General features: G+C 43.3%; 1 protein-coding gene and 1 long non-coding RNA gene across 8 annotated transcripts in view; one reads left to right on the top strand and one right to left on the bottom strand.

Moving 5' to 3' along the window:
- The window catches only part of PIGN (phosphatidylinositol glycan anchor biosynthesis class N), a 92,138-nt gene extending 81,017 nt beyond the window's left edge, over positions 1-11,121 (top strand). For all 7 annotated transcript variants that reach the window (XM_079984929.1, XM_079984927.1, XM_079984924.1 and 4 more), the window contains one exon: positions 8,516-11,121. In XM_079984929.1, coding sequence (XP_079841055.1) covers positions 8,516-8,639 — 124 coding nt within the window. In that variant the 3' untranslated portion in view covers positions 8,640-11,121. The remainder of the gene's footprint in view (positions 1-8,515) is intronic.
- The window catches only part of LOC307221024, a 115,404-nt gene that overhangs the window by 1,794 nt on the left and 90,703 nt on the right, over positions 1-22,907 (bottom strand). The gene's annotated exons all lie outside the window — the stretch shown is intronic.

Here is a 22,907-nt window from a genome sequence, read left to right as displayed (position 1 = left end):
TGTTATAAGGCAGTGGGAGTTCTGCCACTCACTTTTGAATGATCGCACGTCATAAGAAATTGTAGAATTGCAGGAAGGGACCATGAAGGCCATCCATTTCAATGCAGGAATCTCTTTGCCCAATGTGGGGCTTGAACCTGCAACTTTGAGATTCAGACTCTCATGCTCTACAAGCTGAGCTCTCCTGCAGGCATCTCTGCAAATGCAGCATTTTCCACTGGAACCAATTCATGATTTTAGCCGTAGATCGTCATCAAATGATATGTGCAACATCTCTTACAAGAGTTTTGTTTGATGGCAGATTTGAAGGTGGGATGTTGGAGAAAGCAAAGTGAGGTTTGCTGTTTACTGGTCATTTCTTATTTGGAATCATTGATTGTGTGTTTTGTTGCCCCATTTCCTTCACCCGTTACCTACTTTTCCCATTCAGTGCAGTATTTTTAGTAGTAACTCCTCCCTCTGTAATGTTTACTCTAAAAACTTCTAATACTTATCCATCCATCCTGCCTTTCATCAAAATGACCTTGGTGCAGGTGACAATTCAGGATACAATAAAAGCCAGAGAAGATGCATTCAATTAAAAAAGTAAAACAATACAGTATATCTCCCCATCTGTTCTAGCACAAGCCCTATAAAAAAAAATCCTTGAAGTGCCTAGCATAATATAAACATCTGCAGCTAGCACCAAAAGACAGATAATAGGGGTGCCAGCCAAGGCTTTAAAGTTGATGTTCTAGGGCCAAGAAGACCCTCTGGTGGGTCACAACTCTTCTGATCTCATGGAGTGGGGTGTTGTAAACAACAGGAGTATGGTCCTAAGCAACTCAGGGGTTAAGACTTCAAAACCCACACCTTGCATTGATCTTGGTGGTGATGAGGCGGCCAGTACAGATCTTTAGGGACAAATGTAACATGGTCCTGGGCAGAAAGCTTGATCAGCAGCAGTTTTGCAGTCTTCAAACTATCTTCAAGAGTAGCCCTACATTGTTGTTGTTGTTTAGTCGTTTAGTCATGTCCGACTCTTCGTGACCCCATGGACCAGAGCACACCAGCCACTCCTGTCTTCCACTGCCTCCCGCAGTTTGGTCAAACTCATGCTGGTAGCTTTGTGAACACTGTCCAACCATCTCGTCCTCTGTCTTCCCCTTCTCCTTGTGCCCTCCATCTTTCCCAACATCAGGGTCTTTTCCAGGGAGTCTTCTCTTCTCATGAGGTGGCCAAAGTATTCCAATACTCCAATACTTTAGCCCTACATAAAGGTTCTTAAATGTACAAGGCAAACACATACATAAGTTTATAAACCACATGCCTGAAATAGTACAGGAGAGCAATCCTGAAGCCATTTTGACTCTCCCAAACCATTTTGACCTCAAATATTTCTCTGAAAGGAGGAAGCAAATTGGAAAGCCTCTCCATTGTCTTTTGCTTACCTGTCTTAAGGGCGTATTTGTGTATGAATAGGGTGAGCCTGTGACCTGGGTTCAGGAACCAGACAGAGGGCCTTCTCAGTAGTGGCACCCGCCCTGTGGAATGCCCTCCCATCAGATGTCAAGGAAATAAGCAGCTATCCTATTTTTAAAAGACATCTGAAGGCAGCCCTGTTTAGGGACATTTTTAATATTTAATGCTGTATTGTTTTTAACACTCGATGGGGAAAATCAGCAAGGTGGGTGGGGTATAAATAATGAATTATTATTATTATTATTATTATTATTATTATTATTATTATTATTTTACTACTACTACTACTACTATTTACCATCACAAAAGAATGGCCAGGCTGCCCAGGTAAAGCAATCAGTGACCATTAACAGATATCCTGGCAGACTGCCTCCTTCTGTGATGTATGTTTGATGTTTTTGGGGGTGGTCTTGAGCTACAGGGCGGGCAATTTCAAAAGTCTATATAAGGGCTTGCGCACCATTGTTCTGGGCTCCTCCTCCCTCCTGCATGTGGTGAGTGAGCACCCTGTTGCAACAGTTAATATAGATCAGGCTTACTAGCTGCTTTGCTTCTCAATATTCTCTGGTTGGCCTCTGCTATTTTCTCCTACCGATAGGGAACCCACTGAAGGACTCTATACGGGCTCTGGGATACCCCATAAGGAAAAAGGAGCAGGTTTTTTCTTTTTTTTAAAATGCTTTTTATTAATTTTTAACATAAATATACAATTTTGATCCAAATTTTCACAAATTCCATACTTTTGGACTTCCTTCAACTTCTCTGACAATCATCCATATTTAACTCTTGCTTACGCATTTCTTCTGTTCTCTATTGCCATAAGTCCCCCCTCCAATCATCCATTTTCATTTAACAATATACCTCAGTTTTTAAAGTGCTTCTTTAAACCCCACTAGCGTTGTTTGTACTTCACATGTACTTTTCAGATATTCCACAAATTTCCCCCAGTCCTCGATGAACTTTTGGTCTCGAAGATATCTAACTTTCCCTGTTAACTTGTCCAGTTCTGCATAGTCTGTTAATTTCATCCTCCATTCCTCTTTTGTCGGTATTTCCTCTTGTTTCCACTTCTGGGCCAGTAGAATTCTTGCTGCTGTAACTGCGTATTGAAAAAGTTTATAATCCTTCCTTCTTATTTCCTTCCCTGTAATGCCTAAAAGTAGGCCTTCTGGTTTCTTAACAAATGTACAGTGGTGCCCCGCAAGACGAACGCCTCGCAAGATGGAAAACCCGCTAGACGAAAGGGTTTTCCGTTTTGGAGGCGCTTCGCTAAACGAATTTCTCTATGGGGTTGCTTCGCAAGACGAAAAAATCTTGCGAGTTCCCGCGGGGTTTTTTCGCTCCCCCCCCTTTCCTAAGCCGCTAAGCCGCTTATCAGCTGTTCCGCTGATAAGCCGCCTCTCAGCTAATCCGCTAAGCCGTCAATGGGCTTGCTTCGCAAGACGAAAAAACCGCTAGACGAAGAGAATCGCGGAACGGATTAATTTCGTCTTGCGAGGCACCACTGTATACTTCAACAGTTTTTTCATCTCATTATATATCACCTCCCAGAAGCTCTTCACTTTCCTACACTCCCACCACATATGATAAAACGTTCTTTCTTTTTCTTTACATTTCCAACATTTATTACAGGTTTTATACATTTTTGCTAAGGAGCAGTTTTTTTCTGTAACAAGTCCAAGTGTCCCATCACTTGTGCATGGCTAACAACAACCAGGCTATTCCTGCCCAATAACAGCCAGAGCTGGAAAAGGGCACTTCACGACACTGAAACCACTTGGGCTTCAAGTGACTGCCTGAAATCCAGAGCCAGCACCCCTGGATTACAGACCTGATCATTTAAGGGGGTGCACCTCCTGTTAAGTTGTGGGTGAACATATCAGATGACACAGCGATTCTTCAAACAGCTCTTGTTTATTCAGAGGCCAGAACAGAACTGAGCTGAAGGGCTCAGTCAGCCTGCTTATATAGAGCTCCAGTACAATGTTACTGTAGCAACTTTCTAAAACTATCCAATCATTGAACGTCACTTTCGATCCTTCATTTGCATAACTATCTACAGTATCCCCCTGCTGGCCCAGGGTGAGAACTTCAGTATATAACACCTCCATCCAGAACAGGCTGCCTTCATTTTTCCTGGATGTGGGAGCCATCAAGCCAGAGCACGTTCATGTTGTCAGGATTCATTTTTGGTTTATTGGCCCTAATCCGACTTGTTGCCATTGCAACAGAGGGCACATCGACTCTTCCACTCCTTGCTTCTTAAAAATTATTATTGCCTTAGGGCTGATTTACTTCCCTCTTCTCTGCAGCCACTTTATATAATAGTAGTTCCTGCAGAGAGGGAATGTCTGCCCTGTGGGCAGCTGCAGTGCCACACATGCACAGAATTTTCACTCGCACCCTGCACTAATCAGAAGATGTAGAAACATCCGCCACGGCTGCTGTATTTCCTTGGTGTGCATGTGTGAGATAGCATCAAAGAACCCCCCCATTGACTTCACAGTCTCCTTGTTATGTCAACATTCTGGCCCACTGAGAAGGCTGAAATCCAATGAGTATTTCTCACTTCCCCTTTGAACATACTTTCTTAAACCACATTGCAGGGGCTTTTCAGGTGGCTCAGCTGTTTTTGTTCTCTTATTTCATTTCAAAGCAGTTACTTACAAGTGTCACGCTCCTCTTTGCAACATGCACGATTTGTAAAGTTCCCCATTCTTCTATGTGTGTCCACAACCTTTTTTGCATAGACATTTAATCTTGTTCTTATTTTCTTTTTCTTCCTCTCTCTTCCCTTGCGTTCCTTTTGTCAGACAGTAAATACTGTTATGTACTGAAGTTCTCACCCTGGGCCAGCAGGGGGATACTGTAGATAGTTCAGGTCCACATATGCAAATAAGGGATCGAAAGTGACGTTCAGTGATTGAATAGTTACAGAAAATGGTTACTGTTGCATTGTAGTGGAGCTCTATATAAGCAGGCTGGCTGAACCCTTCAGTTCAGTTCTGTTCCAGCTTACAAATAAAGAGCTGCTTTGAAGAATCGCTGTGTCGTCTGATATGTTCACCCACAACTTAACACATACTTTTTGTTCGTTATCAAAATTAAAACCTGTTGCACGAATGATGGGTTGGATCTAGACAGCTGAGTAGGATCAGGTCTAATCTAAACACGACAGAGTCTGGCTCCAGCCTCTATCTGGCACCTAACAGTAATGCTGTATTTCCAGAGCATCTTCTGTAGGCGTCTAGGAACAGCTTTTTAATGTTAATGCTTCTTTGTAATGAGAAGATAACAAAAAATGTGAAAGCCACATCTTGGGGGTTCCCCACCACCAAATTTAAGGAGATTATGGCTTACTAAGGTGTCCTTAAAATGTTACAATAGTGCTATGGGGTGTGCTTGGATGAACCCACATAGGGGGTGACAAGTTGTATGGGTCTTTCCAGTCAGTGTCGGATTTACGTATAAGATAAACAAGCGATAGCTTAGGGCCCCACTCTCTTGCCCCCCCAAATCCCCCCATTAATATACTTCTTAATTGTATTTCAGTTCAACACTTACTTTTATAAAATACATATGTGCAAATAGCTTTAAATACCTATTAGGTCCATAAATTACCATTACAGCATATATTCAACACAAAAAAGAGCGACAATTTGTTGTTGACAAAGGACAGCTGGACATATAAAGGGCCCCAATACCATCAGTAGCTTAGGGCCTCATCAAACCTAAATCTGGCCCTGTTTCCTACAGAAGTGGACACACATATGTGGTTGCTAGCCTTTAAATGATAGTTTGGGACTGTAGGATAAACCTATGGGGAAGTACCTTCCATGTCACCAGTGTGACATGTAAAATGTCCCAATTTGTGTGCTCTGTAGTACACAAGCGTTGCAGTTCCATCTCCAACAGCCTCTTACTTTCCCAACTTTGTGAGCCAGATGTCCATTTTGTCTTTGGTGGGATGAAGGTGGCCATCTTGCATTGAACCCAAGTGAAATTCTCACTCCAGAAAGAGAGTCAGTGCCTAACTGACTGCATAATTCAAGCTTCTGGTTTCATGAGAATTAACAACCCTGAAGACTTAATATCTGAAAGTCTAAAATGGTGTTTCATTTGTACCTTTTGAATGAGGAATCCCGCAATGGGAATCGGAAGGTGTTTAAACTTCTAAGAAAGGTGGTTCCGTGATGCAGTAACCAGCCTTCTCAAATCCCACTGATGCTTATTCTGCAGTCCTGACTTAATGTGAGCAACCTCAAAATCACGCTGGGTCCTTTGTCCTGGTTAGCAGCTCCATTTGCAAGCTTTAATTAGCATGAGGGTAATGTCTTGTCCAGACTCTGTTAAGCAGCTATAGCTCAGCCATAGAACAAGTGCTTTGTATATATGCATCCCAGATTCAATCCCTATTCTCTAATTATTTGCCATTCTCTTCCTCTTTTAAAGTTCAGAATTGTTGTTCTCGGTAAAAGGTGGATACCAGCAATAGATTTTCACAAATTTAAAATTACCATTAAGAGAAGAAACCTATTCTCTCAATTCATTTGGGAGGCCTAAGATTCTTACACTTTGGATCAGTCTACAGCATCTTACTTTCACTGTTAACGCCATCTCTCTTTGTAAAGACAGTTGGATAAATTGAACACTTGAATCTATAGCGCACCACAATTTCTCACAACTAGCGTGGCAGGTTTAACAAATTTTAATAGATGTTTGCTTCAGCTTGTGGTCCATCTCTGACATCCGTTGTCGTTGTAGCATTTCCTGCTACAGTTTCAATTTTGTGTTCCGTTTTGGCAAATTTAGCCGTTAAGTACGATTGACTTGCATTCAGCGCTTGCAAAAAAAGGAAAGCAGGTTTCACAACCAGTCTTTCCCTTTCCCTCTGCCTCCATGCAGCCACTTTTAATTCACAGAAAGCCTCTCCAGATGTGTCTATATGTGCTGATTAGCATGGGCTGTGTTGCCCAGTGCTAGGTGGAATAGCTTTAAATCAGATGGAGAGGTCTTTTCTGCAGTTCTGGAATAGAATTCTAGACATAAGATGGAATGAACGAGAAAGGGTGGAGTTGTTTAATTTATGATTTAAAGTAATAAACCTCAATTACTACTTTCTGGGTCCATTTCAATGCTAAACGCCAAATAATCAACACAGTCAATTATGAGTAGAATAGCTATTTGTTATTGGACTTTGGGAGTCTCAGTGGTGTGCCTGGCATTTAACTGAATTCTCCTGAAGACAACAGATATTTTCCATTGACTGAGTAGATTCTCTAGAGCTGTGTAGTCTGAACTTCTGGCTCCATATGAGTGAACAAACTATGAAGTCATGAACTCCTTTTAATTATTCAAAGTAATTAAAATTTCATCCAAGTTCTCAAAGGATAAAAACACTAATTAGAATATTCATCAAAGGATCTGCATTTTTTAAAACAAACAAAAACACACACACACCCCCCCAAAAAAACACCCCTTGATTTGTAAATGTAAAGAGTTGTGCTTTTCCCCCAGTTGGCAGCTTGTGCTTTGGGGAGGTGATGAAGGCTAAGATGCAATTCTGAGGATAAAACTCCGTAGAAAGCTTTAAACAAAAATCCAGCAACAATTCTCTTTTAAGCCATGGCGGGGAAAAAGAATTCAGCCCAACCAGCTGGGTTGCAAGATTAGCTTTTTCTCCCAAGACAGGCTCATGTTATCAGTTCATTGTAAGCATTTCTGTGAACTGCAAAGTCCAAAGGGTGCTGACCAGGCTGTTCAAGCAATGCCTTCTGCACTTTGACAAACCAGGTTGAATATTATCAGCCTCTGAACTTGCACCTTCTCTGTGGAATTGGAGCGATGGCAGCAGCAGGTAGTGGCAGCAGCTAGCAGTTCGATGGGCTGTTTCTTTTTAGCTGTAACTGAGGGGAGGGACGGAGCTCCATAGTTTTCTTAAAGAACAATGTGGCTCATCAGCTAAAAGTTCAGCTAGAGAGTTCTTCTCATGCCTGATTAGTTTGCCAGCGATTCAGATCAACTCTCATGAGGCCACCAAGCGTCCTATCTAATAATATTGGAGCTAATGTTCTTGTTTCATTCTGGTCAGTATTTCAACTTCTCCCATTAATGACTATCTACTTTGACAAACTGTGTTTATTCCACATCTTAACCATTAGGTAATCTGCCTTTGCTCTAGGAGGACAGAGAACCGCTTAGAAGCATATATTGGCATTAATGTCCAAAACTAGTGTTGGCTTACTTTAGGGACTTGCCACTAATAAATATAGGATCTAAACCTTTAGGCAGAAACCCATAAAATTGTGGAGTTGGAAGGGACCTCAAGCGTCATGTATTCCCAGCCCCTGCAATTCAGGCATCTCAACTAAATCACACATGACGGATGGCCATCCAACCTCTGCTTAAAAACCACCAAGATCATTAAACTCTCACCTGTTAATGGAGTGCACTTCCTTCCTGTCCAGCAAATAAGCCGTTGATATTTTTGTCTGTTGAATCAGAGTTGGAAAGTGTTATGTACTGAAGTTCTCACCCTAGGCCAGCAGGGGGGATACTGTAGATAGTTTTCACTCAGGTCCACACATGCAAATAAGGGGTTGAAAGTGACGTTCAGTGATTGGATAGTTACAGAAAAGAGTTACAGTTGTGTTGTAGTGGAGCTCTATATAAGCAGGCTGGCTGAACCCTTCAGTTCAGTTCTGTTCTGCGAATAAACAAGAGCTGTTTGAAGAATCGCTGTGTCGTCTGATATGTTCACCCGCAACTTAACAGAAAGGACCCTGAGGACCATCTTAGTCCAACCCCCTGTAATGCAGGAATATGCAGCTGTCCCATACGGGGATCGAACCTGCAGCCTTGGTGTTATCAGAACCACGCTCTAGCCAACTGAGCTATCCAGGCAAAGTCTGTATTGCTATGGCTCATTATTGAACATCCTGTTTAGGAGAGCGACCAATATTGTGTCCCTCTAATGTTGTCGGTAAACTTTGTTTCCTCTTGTTGATTTAAAATCTGGATAGCTGTCTCACCCATAATTTTCTCTCTGTTGCAGCATTAGCCATTACGTCGTTGCAATGTCTTTCACCATCTTCCTGCTGCTTTTGAGTGGAGTGGCTCAGCTGCTCACTACGAAGAGACTAGCACTTTGGGAAGAAGCTAAGCACCATTCCTTGTGACGAATGGGGTGGAGAGGTCCGTATCATTGGAAACTGCAACCTCCCTGAGTGACAGGTGGAGTTATGAGACTGGCTGCCAGAAACAGTGAAAGAACTCGGTGCCACAGGCAACAGCGCCTCAACCAACTCTTTGGAATTGTACCTTGTCTCCCTCCCCTCCCCCCTCCCATCTAAAAGAAGAGGGAAAGAGACACAGCCACAAGTCTCTTGCCAAAAACTGAATATATGGCCCGCTTCAGTGTTGGAAGATGAGTGCTGTTTATGAATTTTCCAGAGAGATTCAAATGGGTGACAAGGAAATAAACTGGCTCTGAAACTAGGCCCAAAAGGCATACGAGAGCAATCCCAAGGCCTACAGAATATTGCCCTCTGTCCACAGTCTGCTTCTGGACCAAATCTTGGACTGGTCAGCATGCTTTGAAATTTTTTTCGTGGCTATTTCTCACTTCTGATATTTTAAGATCAAATTTAGAGGCTTGTGTATAATGGGAGGAAACTAAAACTTGAATTTTGCTACCTTAAAAAAAAAAAACACACCCAAAAGCATATGGGTTGTATATGCGAGTGAGAGATGAATTAATTCCTGTTTTAAAAGAAGATGCTGCAGATTACTTTTTCTGTGGTTAATTTTATAGGATGCACTTGAAAAGAACTCTCTCTGTCCGCTCAAACTGAAGCTTAAATAAAAGGAGAAGGAACCACAACGACAAAAGAGAGATTTCATTTGTCATAATCTCAGCAGCAGTCCTGCGAGCCAAGTTAGGCTGAAGGACAGTGACTTGCCTAAGGCCAACTTAAGGGACTGCAGATCTGAGCAGAGATTGAAACCCAGCCCTCAGCCCGCCGCCCCCCCCCCCATTCAAGCTCTGTTCATTACACTGAGACAACATGTGCCCTCTTAAGTAGAACTGGCAAGCTGTTAAAGCTCCGGAGAATGAAAAGCTTTTGCATTTGGAATCCCACTTCACTTGGTAACCAAACCTAGGAAGCTGTATCGCATACTGGAATTCACAATGCCAGCAGGCTGAGAAATGGTATATATTTTGCACCTAATGCTTTCATGGGTAGCTGCTCAGATAAACACTTGGCCATCAGCTCGTACACAATGCACCCGTTGGACAGTAGGAGCAGTTTTGTGCCTCAGCTCAACTTGCTCTTATTTTAGTGCAGGTTGGCATGATCCTATACCTGAATACTCAGAAGTCAGCCCTCATTGAGTTCAATGGGACCCGCTTGCAGACAAGTGGGTGTTGCAGTAGGAGTCTTAGAACGCATCTGTACAGTAGTACCTCAGGTTAAGTACTTAATTTGTTCCAGAGGTCCGTTCTTAACCTGAAACTGTTCTTAACCTGAAGCACCACTTTAGCTAATGGGGCCTCCTGCTGCCGCCGCACTGCCGGAGCACGATTTCTGTTCTCATCCTGAAGCAAAGTTCTTAACCTGAAGCACTATTTCTGGGTTAGCGGAGTCTGTAACCTGAAGCGTATGTAACCTGAAGTGTATGTAACCCGAGGTACCACTGTATTAGGTTATCTTGCTTTCTGTGTCTAGACCTGTTTGCTTTTGCTGTGATGAACGAGTTGTGGGTATTGTTATTTAATTTCTGTGCTGCTTAAAGCCAAAATAGCCATTTACCAAGCTCAGTGGTACCTCTAGATAAGCACACATCTGGTTGCGTATTTTTCAGGATGTGAACTCGGCAAACCCAGAAGTATTTTTCTGGGTTTCGCGCCACGCACATACGCAGAAGCAGCACCTCTGGTTGCGAATTCCTTGGGATGCAGCCGGAGCTCCGGAACGGATCCCGTTCACAACCGGAGATACCACTGTATAAAAATCCCGAATCAGGATGCACAATAAAACAATCCGATTTAAGACACAGCTATTAAAATGAACAGGTGGCCCAAGTTCAAGTGATCAAAGGAATGCCTCTATTGTATGATTTCAATCTGTCTTGGACACACGATATATGGAAATACTGTTTGTATTATAAGTGGACGTTCGCCTAACCAATCACAGCAGATGGCAGAGTCATCTGTAGGAATAGAGACTGTAGGAATAGTAGCCTGCTATAGCTCTGAGAAAGAAAGTACATATAAAATCCATCAAACATGCTTGCCATGCCGGCTGCCAGTATTGGAGCATGCCAGCAAGGGATTCATCCTGTACTGCTTTAGCCCCTTGGCTCTGTGGCATTACAGCCATGTCACTACAGCTGTGGAACCCAGTCATCCCAGTAGAAATGTTAGCGCTGCAAAACTGGATGCAGACATCCATCTGCTTGTCGGTTACCATCAATCACTTTATCATGGGAGAGTGATCATTGCCATGTTATTTAAGCCGCTGAACAGCAATGAAGCAATTGGCACAAAGTCTTCTAAAATGGTAGCTGCTAACTCATCTCTCCAGTTAACACTTGATACCAAGCTGCAGAATACCTTAAGCTATTCAAAATTATAATAAAGCAATTGACGTGTTTGAATACCGGCATTATGAGTGTCCTTGGGCGGATCGACACTCGTCATTTGTAACATTAAAAATACGTTATTAAAATGTGACACCAGAGGGTGCTGCAGAGCAGCGAGCCACCGGCAATGGAAAACTGCCATTAAACGTTCTAAACGTTATTCAATATAATGTTCTATAAGATCGGTATAGATCCAGCCCTGAATAGATAGGACCCTGAATAGATAGGATCCAGAAGAAGATCCTATTTCCTACCTAAAATAAATATTTTTTTTCTGTAAATGTGCGTGTTTGTCTTAACCATTTGGATTCCTGACAAAGTTGTATGGTGGGGGAATCCAAAATAGGGGAAGGGCTTTTTTTGAGCCAGACCACACCAAAACTCAGTTCCGGCACCTCTCGGGTGGGCGCCATTGGCATTACAAAAGAACATGGTGAGTTCCAGCACCTCTTTTTCTAGAAAAATAGTACTGGCTACATAAGAGGTTTGACATGAATAATGACATTGATGCATCTCTTCTCATTGGCTTTAACCATGCATTGGGAAAGATGGTTTTGGTTTTCACCCGGTTTTGCCTCCACTCCTGTGATATGCCCTGATAAGATTAATTTTCTAATTCCATTGGCTTTGTTCTTAGTTGGGCTGCAAGACCAGTGACCTTAGCTGACTCCCTCTTGACCGCTTTATTAACTCTGTTACTAGCAAACACCGTCTCCAGAGCTATTTTACATGTCCCCTATGGAAAGTCTGACTGGCTATGCTATTCCTGGATTTCCTCGGGGTGGGAGCAGGCAGAAATCTTTGGGCTGCCTGTTTGAATTTTCTCCAGCGCTGGAAGCTGGCAGAATTCTGCCAGTTAAGCAGTCTTATTTGATTGTGTTGTGGGATTATGTGCCTCTTTGTTCTGCATGTAAACAAGCTCCAAACACAATATTCTTTAATCCAAGGCCAAGGCAATTATTGGAGAAAGTTGGAAAGCACAGGGAAGCCAGGTCCCTCGTTCTCCGTCTTTCACAGGGAGTGGATAAGCATCCTATCAAGTTGGGCCGCCTTAATTGTAGTTGTGAAGCTCAGAAAAGCGCCGGAGCTGTTTGCATGGACATGTGCATGAAAACCTCTCAAAACCAAATGTTGCAGAAAGCTAATCTCATTAGCATCCATCACTTTGTAAATCCATCATTCAAGAGCTGCAGGCGATCCATTGGTAGCTTGATCAACAGAACATTTATGTTGCCATTTGGGAAGGGAAGAGGGGCTATTGGTTTGGTCTGGGTCTTGTTCTTATTGTTGATTTTTCAGTTGTTCGTCCTTCAGTGATCCTGTTCCATGCAGAGGGTCCATGGTAGACAAACCAGTGCCAGACATTGCTGAACTGCAATTCCCATCATCCCTGACCATTGCGTTCCACAGGGTGGGTGCCACAGCCGAGAAGGCCCTCTGCCTGGTTCCCTGTAACTTCACTTTTTGCAGTCAGGTGTCCCGAACCCCTGGCCTACCTGGCAGCAAGTCACTATGCCAAGTCTGAAGTCCAGCAGTCAGGATACGGTTCAGGGGTCAAACCCAAAGCACAGTCTGTAGAGGTCCAGGAGCATCCAAATCAAGATCTGTCAACTTGGGCAGTTGAGCAAACCCAGCACCTCAGCTCTGCTGACCTTTTGTACTTTGCCTGCTGATTGCAGCACCTGAGCTTGATGAGGCAGGTGACCTTCTCCTGTTCCAGCTGAGGAATCACAACCTTCTTCAAGAGCTAGCGAGCCTCACCTGGCCAGCTAGCGAGCTGGTCTGTGGTCCCTTGCCTGCCTCAGCTTACTAGAGCGCCTTTCCTGCAGCTCCCTCTGCCCCAGAGCCTGCTGTGTCCATGGGGACAGTGGCCATCTGGTGATGGGTCCTGCTGCTCTCATTCCTGTGCGCTGACCTCTATCTCTTCACCATTCTCTGCCAGTGAGTACTTTCTTCCCTATCCCCTGCTTGCCCCGGTGCATCCCTGCTACACCCCTCACCAGCATCATCTTCCTCCTCCCCACCGTCCTGCCAGTTCATGACATGAGGGAATTGCCAGAAGGTCCTCAGAGCTGGACCTCAGGGTTTCGGCTGATGGGGGTGGAGACACTCCTTCAGGTATACAGGGCCAAAGCCATTTAGGGCTTCAAAAGTCAGCACCAACACTTTGAATTGTGCCCTGAAATGTACTGGGAGCTAGTGTAGATCCTTCAGGTGTTATATACTAGCAAAGTTCCATAGTAAGTAGGACTTAAGTTATGACTAATTTTGCCCTTTCTTTTGAGGGAAACTTGGTGGCAAGTAATTTCAGGTAGGGCAGATCCTTTAAGTCAGGGATGACCAAACTTTGCCCTCCTGATGTTTGGGGACTACAACTCCCATCATCCCTGACCCCTGGTCCTGTTAGCTAGGGATGATGGGCATTGTAGTCCCAAAACAGCTGGAGGGCCAAGTTTGGCCAACACTGCTTTAAGTTGTTGAACTGGGCCCTGTTTTTAAAAGCACCAAAACAAGCCCAGCCCTGTAATAGCCGAGCCAAACTTGGCAGGCTGAATTCTAAGTAAATAAAGTAGGAGGAATACTTGGAGCTATTAAGCAGGTCTTTTGTGTTTATGTTAGAGGAAGCGTTGTTGAGATGTTATGCTTACACAGAAAGTACGGTACATGGGGAAAATAAGGGGAGTGTTGCACAAACAGTGTTTCTTCCACAGCGAGCAGCATATAAACCATGGGCAGGGAAACGTGGTCCCTCTCCTGGAAAACAGGGTCATATTTACCAACTTTTAGTGAAGGTGGTTCGTCACTCTAAAAATGTTCATAGCTGATGCTCTCTGCATCATCACCAGCTTGCGGTAATTAATTTGGATAATCACCCCATTGGTGAAATCAATTTCTCTCATCATTGTTAGTGCCATTGGGGTACCCACAACAACTATTGTGGTAAGTGGGTTTACATGGGTCTGAAATTCTGCAGTGTTGAAAATTGCAGCTGAATGATTTGGCCATGTAGATTTCTGTTGGTTCTGGCAGGACAGCTTTCAAGCATGCATGCTTAGGACTGCAGGAAATGCAAGATACTAGTAATAGTATTTGTTCATAGCTTCCTAGTGGTGTTAGTGTTTACAGCGTCTGTTCAGTATATGTTCTGCTAAATGCATAGCTTGCAGCTGCCACCGTCAGTTTTTTCTTTAACTACAGGCACAGAGGGGTCTCGGGTCTTATTGAAACTGCAGCACATTTTCAGCTCTGATATTGATATTATATCTCTCTCACACACACACCCACACACACCCACACATTGCTCCCCAGAGTGTGGTAGTCCATTAGGGCAACCAAGGCTCAGCTCTACCAAGTGAAATGTCCAGCAATTATTCTATTATTATTATTATTATTATTATTATTATTATTATTATTATTATAAGGCTTCCCTCAAATCTCAAAGCCACACTCTTTTCCCTGTCTCACAAAATCCTTCCACAACCCATTTCAGTGTAGAGAGTTCTGGATACTTTTCTGCCAATCTCCCTTTCTCTGACCAATCGGCTCTTGGCACCGCTCAGCCAGTCTGGTTGTTACTGACAGGAGATCCCATTCTTCTGTCTTCAGGAAGAAAAATCGATTTTTCTCTTACTGAGTCTACTAGCTATTTGCCCTGGCCGCTGTTCACCCCTGTCCCCACCCATTGTCATTACCTGGCCCCACTTAGGATATATCGGAGGTTAACTTGCCTATTTTAAAAAAAGTTTTTATTAAATATTTTCTTGGGTACAACGTACGTACATCGTTTCTGTTTTCAGATGATAAAAGTCCTTTCTACAGCTCAGTTTCATTCTTTTACGTAGTCTGTGTGCATGGTTTTTGTGTCGGCGTCAGATGGGTAGGTTCTCTTTCTATTAATTTTTTTAGTTTTCATTGGTGGTGAAAGAGATTTCGGGGGGCAGGGCTTGGTTGGTTACCTATAGTGGACTGCAGTGAGTTTTGTTTGAGTGTAGGAGGGGAGAGGCCTGTTGTTGGGTCGACTTAGCTATATTGATTTGTACTCGGTGGGTTGTTGTCTTGGTGGGCTGTGTGTATGTAATAAAAGGGAGCTCCTCTTTTAATTTGTCCCTGTGCTAGTTCCAGTTTGTCAGTTAGCTTTTCTAGCAAAGCTGTTTCCAATACACTTCTGTACCAGTGGTCCATGTTCACTCCTGCCAGATCCCTCCTATGTTTAGTTATGATGCTTCTGGCTGCTGAGAGTAGGGACTCAGCTACATTAGTAAGGAAACAGTGATTTGGATGCAACAGATGGCGCCAGAGAGCAGGAAATTTTAAAAACGTGATTTTCCATATAGATTTTTTCTTTTGTTGTAACAATCTAATTTCTGACTTCTTTATGGCATCGTTGTTGTCTTTCCTGTGTCTAGATCCACCCTAGGTGGGTTATAAGTTCTTTGTAGTGTGAGTGTGCATTATTGCCTTGTAAAATATTGCATAGGGCCAATTCTGGGGTGGCTTCTACTTTATTTGCCCTAGGAGCTGTTCTGAGCACGCTCAGAGCTGTTTTCCTTTAAAGCCACACCTCCACACAGCTCAAAGCAAGCTCTTTCCAGGCAGACGGGAGAAGGGAATGCTTGGTAGTTTGACACTCCATGCGGTAAAGTTGTTCCATATGTTTTCACCAGGGCAGGCATGTTTGCTTATTTACATATAGTCCCAAGCAGCTCAAGCTGGCATTCACACTTCTTCTCTCCTTTTATCCGAACAACAACCTTGTGAGGTTAGTTGTGCTGAAAGATGGGGACTAGCCAGGGTCAGCTGGTGTGTTTCATGACAAAGTGAGAATTTGAACCCAGATCTCTGCAGCCTAGTCCCATACTCTTATCACTACACTGCACACCACACTGCTGGTAAGTTTCCGCACTGTGCTGCAAGGAAGTGGTTTGCTAAGGAAATGGAATTGGGCAAGAAATGGTCAGTTTGTTAATGTTTTGTTTTATTTATGTATGTTGTTTTGTCATTAGCCAAAAGCCTGCGATTCCTGAAATTTAGTGACAACTTCCAAGATATTAAGCATTACCATTAAATGCCAGCATCTGCCGAGTTTTACGGTAATAGTTTTGTATTTATCGTAACTACATATATAAATATGTATCAAAGTGGAGATGTCTAAAATTGGCTGCAGTGGCATGGAAACTTTTTTATTTAGCTTAGGTTTGTACTACTATAAACATATTGCTCGCTTTAAGAAAGTTATCTCGGCTAAAGATTTGGGGGATCAACTGACCTTCTGTTTGATGTTTCCTGCCATGACCACAAACACAAATACATTTCACTAAGTTTTCAGAAGCTCAACAGAAGCCCTGAACCCTTCAACCTCAGCTTTGCTTCAGGATGAGAACAGAAATCGCGCAGCGGCGGCGCGGCGGCAGTGGGAGGGAGGCCCCATTAGCTAAAGTGGTCTTCAGGTTAAGAACAGTTTCAGGTTAAGAACGGACCTCCGGAACAAATTAAGTACTTAACTCGAGGTACCACTGTATTTGCCTCAGCACTGGTTATATTCTACCAGAGATGTAGTAGCTTGTTTTAGTTTGTAGCAAAGGGAATTAAATTTGTTTGGGGGGTGAGATGAAAACCAAATGAGTACAGTATGTTTCATTCTTCCCTGTAAAGGGTTGTGTAGCCAGGGGAATTCTGTGCCCTAACTCAGGTCTCCAGAAGAAAACCCTATATCCTCCCCTTTTGGTAAGTGCTTGCCAAAGTACTTGTTGGCTTTCTCCCCGCCCCGCCCCCCCACTTTGGCAATAGATAAGCAGAACAAGCGAAAGGAGTCTCTTACCGGTTAGAATTTTTTAATGATCACAGCAAAAGAACAAAGAATCCATTTCTAGGAATGAAGGTGCTCCCAATTAAGGATTCCACCCACTTCCCCCCTGGTCACCCACGTCACTTCCGCGTCTCGCAACCTGATCTCGCAACCATTGTGCAGCCACCTTATCTGCTCTCCTTGACCTTGGGCTGAGCAGATGGACGCTTTCCAGCAAAAGGGAGTCTGTTAGCTTTCTCTCCCCCAGTTCTTCTTCTCCTAGCTGCTCACCACCCAGTTCTTCCCAACTTCTGTCTTTTGAACTGCAGGTGAAACTCAGGAAATTAGAATATCATGGAAAAGTTCATTTATTTCAGTAATTCAACTTAAAAGGTGAAACTAATATATGAGATAGACTCATGACATGCAAAGCGAGATATGTCAAGCCTTTATTTGTTATAATTGTGATGATCATGGCATACAGCTGATGAAAACCCCAAATTAACAATATCAGAAAATTAGAATATTAAATGAAATGGGCAAAACAAGGATTGCAAATAGACCAATATTGGACCTCTGAGAAGTAGAAGCATGCATATGTACTCAGTGCTTGGTTTGGCCCCTTTTGCATCAATTACTGCCTCAATGCGGCATGGCATGGATGCTATCAGCCTGTGGCACTGCTGAGGTGTTATGGAAGACCAGGATGCTTCAATAGCAGCCTTCAGCTCTTCCGCATTGCTCGGTCTCATGTCTCTCATCTTTCTCTTGGCAATGCCCCATAGATTCTCTATAAGGTTCAGGTCAGGCATGTTTGCTGGGCAATCAAGCACAGTAATCCCATGGGCATTGAACCAGGTTTTGGTACTTTTGGCAGTGTGGGCAGGTGTCAAAGTCCTGCTGGAAAATAAAGTCAGCATCCCCATAAAGCTCATCTGCGGAAGGAAGCATGAAGTGCTCCAAAATCTCCTGGTAGACGGCTGCATTGACCCTGGACTCAGTGAAGCACAGTGGACCAACACCAGCTGATGACATGGCTCCCAAATCAACACAGACTGTGGAAACTTCACACTGGACTTCAAGCATCTGGCATTGTGTGCCTCCCCATTCTTCCTCCAGGCTCTGAGTCCTTGGTTTCCAAAGGAGATGCAGAAGCTGCTCTCATCAGAAAAGAGATTTGGGGAGCCACGCTTGACATATCTCGCTTTGCAGGTCATGAGTCTATCTCATATATTAGTTTCACCTTTTAAGTTGAATTACTGAAATAAATGAACTTTTCCACGATATTCTAATTTTCTGAGTTTCACCTGTATGTCCCTCTGCAAACCACTGTTCCAAATCTATACTGTCTTCCTGCTCCTGGGAAGATTCAGGATCCTGATCAGGAGCAGGGGGAGGGGGAGGTTCCCACCATTCCTCCTCAGTGCATCTCTCCTCAGCGCAGCCCCTGGCAGTACTGCAGGACCGGCGAAGTGGGAGAATGTCCACGAGTGTAACCAGACCAAAAATAGGACAAGCCAAAGGACAAGAAGAACGGAGAGGTTTCCTGCAAATTCCACAGATGAAGAGTACATTACCCAAAGGCCCCAGGACTTATTTCCCTCCAGCAAACGTTAAGGCTGATTTTCCACCACAACTGTAGAGTAGCGCTTATGAAGATTTGGAAGGAACTCAGGGTTCCACTCAGAGAAAAAGTAGCTGATGTTGAGAAGAGGATAGATGAGGTTACAAAAATGGCGTCAGCAGCCATGGATTAATGTACCTTCAACTTAAAGACTCTGAAATGAATGCAGAAATGAAATCTGCTGAAATGAAATCTTCCATCTAGTAGAATTGCCTTGGTCATCTTCCCTCTGGAAATGCCCCCTGAACTGTTGGGTTTTTTAAAAAAATTATCCTCAGATACCTACCCCTAGGAGTATGATGCTCCCACCCTGCATTGGTGAAAGTGAACATTTGCAGGAAACTATGGTGATTTCATGGCTTTTGAGATTTATCAATAAAATGTCTGGCAGGACTCTGTCCAATGACTTTCTCTGAGTATTTACTAGGATGCCTTGGTAAATATTGATATGTACCAATACAATAGTGCAGCATGGATCAAATTAGCACCTGTTTGGCAAAGCAGGTCTTTAGAGCGAGGTAAAATACATCCCAGCGTTAGAAATAGACCCAAGATGGCGCTTGTGCTGCTCTTTCACTTTTCCAATAGTACTTGGATTTTATGTGATCAGCACAGCAGAGCAGTGACTCTTAGCCAATTATTATATGGATCCAATCATATTAATTCAACAAAACTCTCCTCCGAGGCTGCCTTGCATGGCTTTATGCTTTCAGATGTCGAGTAAGGCTTTGTGGAAGAAGGAGAGCCTTAATCAATCTCAATAGAGAAGAAAAAATGTTTTAAAATATGAAAGAACAAGGATTTATTTTCCAGTAAATCATATCAGGCCTCATTCGGTTCCCAGCAGATTATCCTCACCTCAGTAAAATGTGACTGAACCCCTTTATCAGTATTGATCTGTTTAGGAAAGGTCTGGAATGTTTCCTAGCATCTAGCAGAGATTAATTCTATTATCTGGTGTGAATACAGATAGCTGTTTCCTCCTACACTGAAGCTTCATTATACCAGTGTGGTGTAATTCTCTTTACTAGTTACTCTGGAGTAGGTTAGTCATCTGCAGCATCCTGTGAACTTTTACAGGTCGTTTGTATTCACTGAAGACTCCCCTAGACAAGCAATTTAGTTAGCATCTGTTATGATTTCCTTGCACAAAGCTTATATGGATGTTAAGACTATGTATGGTCATTTTGAATTTGGTTGCAGGGAGGTTACCTGACAATGAGCATTCACCTTGATTTGCTTGCGCCTTCCTGTTAATCATTAGCGCTTACCCATGTTTTTCAGTGCATTTTCCCATGACTTTCTTAACAGTGATGTTAAAATTGGGGTTTGGCTTTTGCTGCCCATGGGACTCTGGGTCGCCTAAGTCCACAATCAGTCGGAGAAGAATGGATGGAGGCAGGATCCAGTGGAAAGCAAGGCAGATCTTTATTTTCTGTTGCAACAGAGTTCCCTCCCCTCCTTGCAAGGAGGTAGGAGAGACCCTGAACCAAGGTATGCAAATCCTTTTGAAAGACTTTTGAAATTGTCCACCCCATAGTCGATCCCAAAAACATCATACATACTTCACAGGAGGTGGTCTCCCATTGATATTTGAGCATGAGGCTTCTCTCCTGTCTGCCAGGATATCTGATAATGTGTTTCCTGGGTGGGACGCGGGTGGCGCTGTGGTCTAAACCACAGAGCCTAGGGCTTGCCGATCAGAAGGTCAGTGGTTCAAATCCCTGTGATGGGGTGAGCTCCCGTTGCTCGGTCCCTGCTCCTGCCAACCTAGCAGTTCGAAAGCATGTCAAAGTGCAAGTAGATAAATAAGTACCGCGCCGGCGGGAAGGTAAACAGCATTCCCATGTGCTGCTCTGGTTCGCCAGAAGCAGCTTAGTCATGCTGGCCACATGACCGGAAGCTGTACGCCAGCTCCCTCAGCCAATAAAGCAAGATGAGCGCTACAACCCCAGAGTTGGCCACGACTGGACCTAATGGTCAGGGGTCCTTTACCTTTGTTTCCTGGGCAGCCAGTTATTCCTTTGAGATGGTAAATACTTTAGTTTTTACAAACTAACACTTATTGACAACTTAACATGAGGCGATGTGAGATGACTTTCTCGGGCAGCAGCATCTACAGGTGAAGCAGATCAGGCCCTCCAAGGAATGCATTCCCTGCTTTTGTTTTTGGCTCCTTGGAGGCCACACCTGCCTCTTCTCCATGCTGCCTCTACGGGTGCCATTAATTTCAAGTGTGGAAAGTTAAGCTGGTGTGAAAATTAGTAGTACTTAAAACATGCTTCCTTTCGGCTGCATCGTTCTTGGCATTAGGCATTCTCAAATTTTTAAACTTCACTGTTAAGGAGAGAGATTATTTTGCAGGGGCTAACCAGAGGAAAGAAAGAGCACGTAGATGACCGAAAATGATGACTCAGGCGGTGAGTGAAAAGATAGGTGGGGGGAGTTAAAACGGGGAAGAAATGTGGGCTACAAGAGTGGGAGGAAATGACAGCTTGGGATGTAAGTGGATGAGAGCAGTACAGAGCCTTGAAGGTAAAGGGCAAGATATTTGAACTGCATGCAAACAGTGAGAGCAAACAAGGACAGGAATTCACAGGCAGGTCGGGAACAATGGAGAGAGGCAAATTAGTATGGTGCCTTGAGTTTTTGGCAAGGCTGGAGTGAAATTAGAGGTTTCTGTGACATATACATATATATAACATCATAAACATATCAACCCTGAGTACTCACTGGAAGGACAGATCGTGAAGCTGAGGCTCCAAGACTTTGGCCACCTCATGAGAAGAGAAGACTCCCTGGAAAAGACCCTGATGTTGGGAAAGATGGAGGGCACAAGGAGAAGGGGACGACAGAAGACGAGATGGTTGGACAGTGTTCTCGAAGCTACCAGCATGAGTTTGACCAAACTGCGGGAGGCAGTGGAAGACAGGCGTGCTCTGGTCCACGGGGTCACGAAGAGTCGGAAACGACTAAACGACTAAACAACAACAACAAGCAATATAGTCAGTGCTATTTTTCTAGAAAAAGAGAGCTCACCACGAACACCTCCCTCGTTCTCTTAGAACCTCTCACCTGAGAGGTGACGGAACTGAGTTCCAGCGAGTTCCAGCTGAAAAAAAAGCCCTGAATATAATGAAATATGCGTCTTCTTGTTGTTCCTTTTTTTCTGACCAAGAAACAGAACACAGAGTGGGGCTAACAGGCAAAAGTGATTGCTCTCTTATTTAACGTAGATAGATCCATTCCAACTCTTTGATGATGTGTGCCTAATCTATGGAAGGTTTTCAGAACATAATTGTAAGTGATGTGAACTTGTCAAGAGATGAGATTACTTAAAACCAATCTGAACACCTGGGAATTAATTGAATACTAAGAAGGAAATACGATACAGTTGGAAACAGAGACTGATTAAATACTGATATTTATTGATGATGGTTATAACTATTGAGAATGGGTGTGATCCAATATAGACATTGGCTTGTGTAGTGGGGCTTCTCCTTCTGCTAATCCCTCATGCAGCCCCCTTTGCAACCCAAATTATTTTAGGAATGTGCAGAGGGGCTCGAAGGGGAGATGAGATACAGGATGTCCTGTTGCCCAAGGAGATTTCCGTTGTCCAACGGGGTGGACATCATTGGGTGTCAGCCAGTTATTTTAACTAATAGTTTATCAGGATTATTATAATACACACAAAAAACCCAGGAAGCATTGAATGGAGATGACAAAAAATGAGAATCCAACTCAAAGATCAGCATTATTGTGAACCATCAACAGCACAGCCTTCCTGTACAGATATATTCAGAAATAAGTCAAATTAAATTCAGTGGGACTTACTCTCCAGTAGATGTGTGTATAGAGTTGTGGCCTAACCTAATAAAAAAAGACATCTGGTAATGGAAAACACCGAGAAGGTAATTAATCAAAATGAGTGCTCTGACAGAAATTAATATTAATTTCCCAATCATTACCAACCTGTATATTTAAGAAAAAAATAGATGAGTGATGGAGAAGTATAATAATGTCCACATAAAACAAAAGGCAGGAATTAGCTCAAGGCAGTGTAAAAATAATTCAGGCCAACCTTGTATATGACTTTTCATGATACTAAAGGTTGGTGGACTAGTTTAAAACCTCTAATATGTGTTGTTGTACTAATAAAGCATGTTTATAATAAGACTCCCTAAGGTGCGCTTCGATTAAGGAAGTAAGAAAATCCCCAGAATAAATTTGGAAAATATAGTGCTATAGTGTTTGTATGTGCCAGACCTCTCTAAATTCCTGGATCCAGTAAGCGTTAGAATTTAATCAAGGCTTGGGGTGTTAAGATGAGTGCTAGACACTTCCTATTCCTGGATTTGGCAAGTGTTAAAAGCTAATCAAGTCAGGCTA

The sequence above is a fragment of the Podarcis cretensis genome (assembly GCF_951804945.1).
Source record: "Podarcis cretensis genome assembly, chromosome: 7".
NCBI lineage: Eukaryota > Metazoa > Chordata > Lepidosauria > Squamata > Lacertidae > Podarcis > Podarcis cretensis.
This window is presented reverse-complemented; position numbering and strand designations above follow the sequence as displayed.